The sequence below is a fragment of the Guillardia theta genome, assembly GCF_000315625.1.
Source record: "Guillardia theta CCMP2712 unplaced genomic scaffold GUITHscaffold_46, whole genome shotgun sequence".
Lineage (NCBI taxonomy): Eukaryota > Cryptophyceae > Pyrenomonadales > Geminigeraceae > Guillardia > Guillardia theta.
The window spans coordinates 152,030-154,686 of NW_005434628.1; the positions used below are offsets into that span (position 1 = coordinate 152,030).

General features: G+C 56.8%; 1 protein-coding gene across 1 annotated transcript in view; it reads right to left on the reverse strand.

The window, feature by feature from the left end:
• The window catches only part of GUITHDRAFT_140463 (hypothetical protein), a gene marked incomplete at both ends in the record, with an annotated part of 2,362 nt that extends 920 nt beyond the window's left edge, over nucleotides 1–1,442 (reverse strand). Inside the window, 3 exons of the mRNA XM_005830335.1 lie at nucleotides 473–577; nucleotides 763–803; nucleotides 860–1,442. Coding sequence (XP_005830392.1) covers nucleotides 473–577; nucleotides 763–803; nucleotides 860–1,442 — 729 coding nt within the window. The remainder of the gene's footprint in view (nucleotides 1–472; nucleotides 578–762; nucleotides 804–859) is intronic.
• Nucleotides 1,443–2,657: the final 1,215 nt, after the last annotated feature.

Here is a 2,657-nt window from a genome sequence, read left to right on the forward strand (position 1 = left end):
AGGGAGAGGGAGAGAGGGAGGGAGAGGAAGGGAGAGGGAGGGAGGGGAGGGAGGGGAGAGAGGGAGGGAGAGGGAGAGAGGGAGGGAGAGGGTGAATGAAGAGGGGAAAGAGGATGCCTGCTTTATGAGTTGCCCCGCCAGCTTCAGCTCCTGGATGCTCTTGGAGGAGAGTTGCTTTGCGCGCCTGAAGGGGAGTGAGGAGGAGAAGGCAGGAGGGAAGGGCGAGGAGGATGAAAGAAGAGGAAGAGGAGGGAGGAAAGGGGAGCGAGAAGCCAGAGGAAGTGCAGGACCTGAGCTCTGATTTCGCAGCCTCTTTCTGGTTGACAACATTGTCCTCCTGAACAGGAGTAGAGTGAGAGAGCAGAGATAGAGTCGGATGATTGAGAAGATAGACGATGGATGGATGGATGGAGAAAAAGACAAGGAGGGGGGGGGAGTGGAATTCATTAGAGGAGGAGAAGGAGGAGGAGACCTTCTTCAACTTGTTCAGTATCTTCTTCTGCTTGTCCATCGCTGACTCGAAGTTGGATGACTTGGGCCACTCCTTGGCAATGGCCTTGCGGCGGATGCTCTCAGCCTGACGACATCGTAAGAGGAGGAGAGAAGTGGAAGGAGGAGGCAGGAGACATGGAAGGAAGTAAGGAGAAGAGAAGGGAGTTGACTGTGAGATAGATTGGGGTGAGGTGGGGAGAGGGTGAGAGGGAGAGAAGATTGAGAGAAGAGAGTGGGAGATGGACAGGAGGAGGATAGGAGGAGCTTCACCTTAGCCTTGAGCTCTGCTGCTTTCTCCAGCAGCTTCTTAGCTGTTGCTACGTGCAGTTTGTGCTGGGACGAAGAGCTCTGTTGGTCTGATGGGGACCTTGACTTCTCCTGTTCGCTCCTCCTCTCGGCCTGTCGGAGCTCGTCAGCTTCAGCAGCGAGTCAGGAGCAAGTTCCTTCTTCCTTAAAAGTGACACTCGAGCCAGGCTGATGGCCAGCGCTTGCATCTGCCGCTTCCTGTCCCTCCTGATCACCGCGATGACGTCATCAATGTCAACGTTGGGCAGCTTGATCGAAGCCTGGCCCTTGGTCGCCTTTCCCCCCTCCTCCGCCTCTTGCTTCCTTTCCTGCTTCTCCTTCCTTGCCACCTTGTCGGGCTGCGACGCCTCCTTCTCGATGTTCTTGAGCATGAGATCGTCTCCCGCCTGCATGTTCTCGAGCTTCCTCTTCAGTCCACCTGTCAACGTCGCTGCTAGGCTGTCCTTGTCGTCCAGCGCCTTGAGACCCGCCACTGTCGCGTCGTTCTCCACGTTCCTCCTCGCCTCCTGCTCCAGCTGCCGCACCATCTTCGGGGTGGAGCGCAGGGCTGAGCGGGAAGGAGGAGGGGACCATGAAATCGCCGTGAGGAGGAGGAGGAGGGTGAGGGAGACGGCGGCGAGGGCGCTATACCATGACGCTCCCATCGACGAGAACGACTGGAAACGAGAGAAGTCAGAGTGAAGCGTTCACTTCCTCGCGTCCTTCGATCTCCTCTGCTCTCCTCAGATCGTTACTTTTGCTATTTCTTTCCTCCCTCCCTTCTCCCCTCCTCCTCCTGTCTCCTCCCGTTCAGCCCGCTCCTCTGCGACGAATGCATTGCAGATGATACTGATTCATAGCGATCTGGTACATGGAAGTCTCAATCGTTTCCTTCTTCTCTTCCCTCCCCCACTTTCCCTGACTCACTTTTTGTGCTCCTCCACCGCCTCCTTCCGCTCTTCCACTGCATGTTCTCCTCTCCTTCCCTCCCCTCCCCTCCCTTCCCCTCCCTCCTCTCCCTCCCTCCTCTCCCTCCCTCCTCCCTCCTCCTCCTCCTCCTCCTCCTCCTCCTCCTCCTCCTCCTCCTCCTCCTCCTCCTCCTCCTCCTCCTCCTCCTCCTCCTCCTCCTCCTCCTCCTCCTCCTCCTCCTCCTCCTCCTCCTCCTCCTCCTCCTCCTCCTCCTCCTCCTCCTCCTCCTCCTCCTCCTCCTCCTCCTCCTCCTCCTCCTCCTCCTCCTCCTCCTCCTCCTCCTCCTCCTCCTCCTCTTCATCTTCTTCGCTCACTCTTGTAGTTCTTCTCGTGACGGCAGTCCAAACTCCTTGGCAAACTCCCCGAGGTCACCCATCGACTGCATAAAAGTCAGACAAGTCAGACAAGTCAGACAAGTCAGACAAGTCAGACAAGTCAGACAAGTCAGACAAGTCAGACAAGTTAGACAAGTTAGACAAGTCAGACAAGTCAGACAAGTCAGACAAGTCAGACAAGTCAGACAAGTCCCTTGACTTGTCCCTCAACATCCCGTTCCTCCTCCTTTCCTTCCCTCCTCGCTTCCCTTCCCCTCCTCTCCTCTCCTCCTCTTCGATCTCCTCTCCCCTGCTCTCCTCCTCTCTCATCTCTTCTCATCTCATCTCATCTCATTCCCCACCGCCTCACCTGCATGGCCAGTAGACGGGGAACAGAGACGCGCAGGAGAATCAAGAGAAAAGCTGCGTTGAACACCTACAGCAGGTTGATACCACAGCCTCTTGATCCTCCTCCCCCTCCCTCCTCCTCCTCCTCCTCCTCCACCACCACCACCACCACCTCCTCCTCCTCCTCCTCCTCCTCCTCCTCCTCCTTCCTCCCTCATCATCATCATCATCATCATCATCTCCATCATC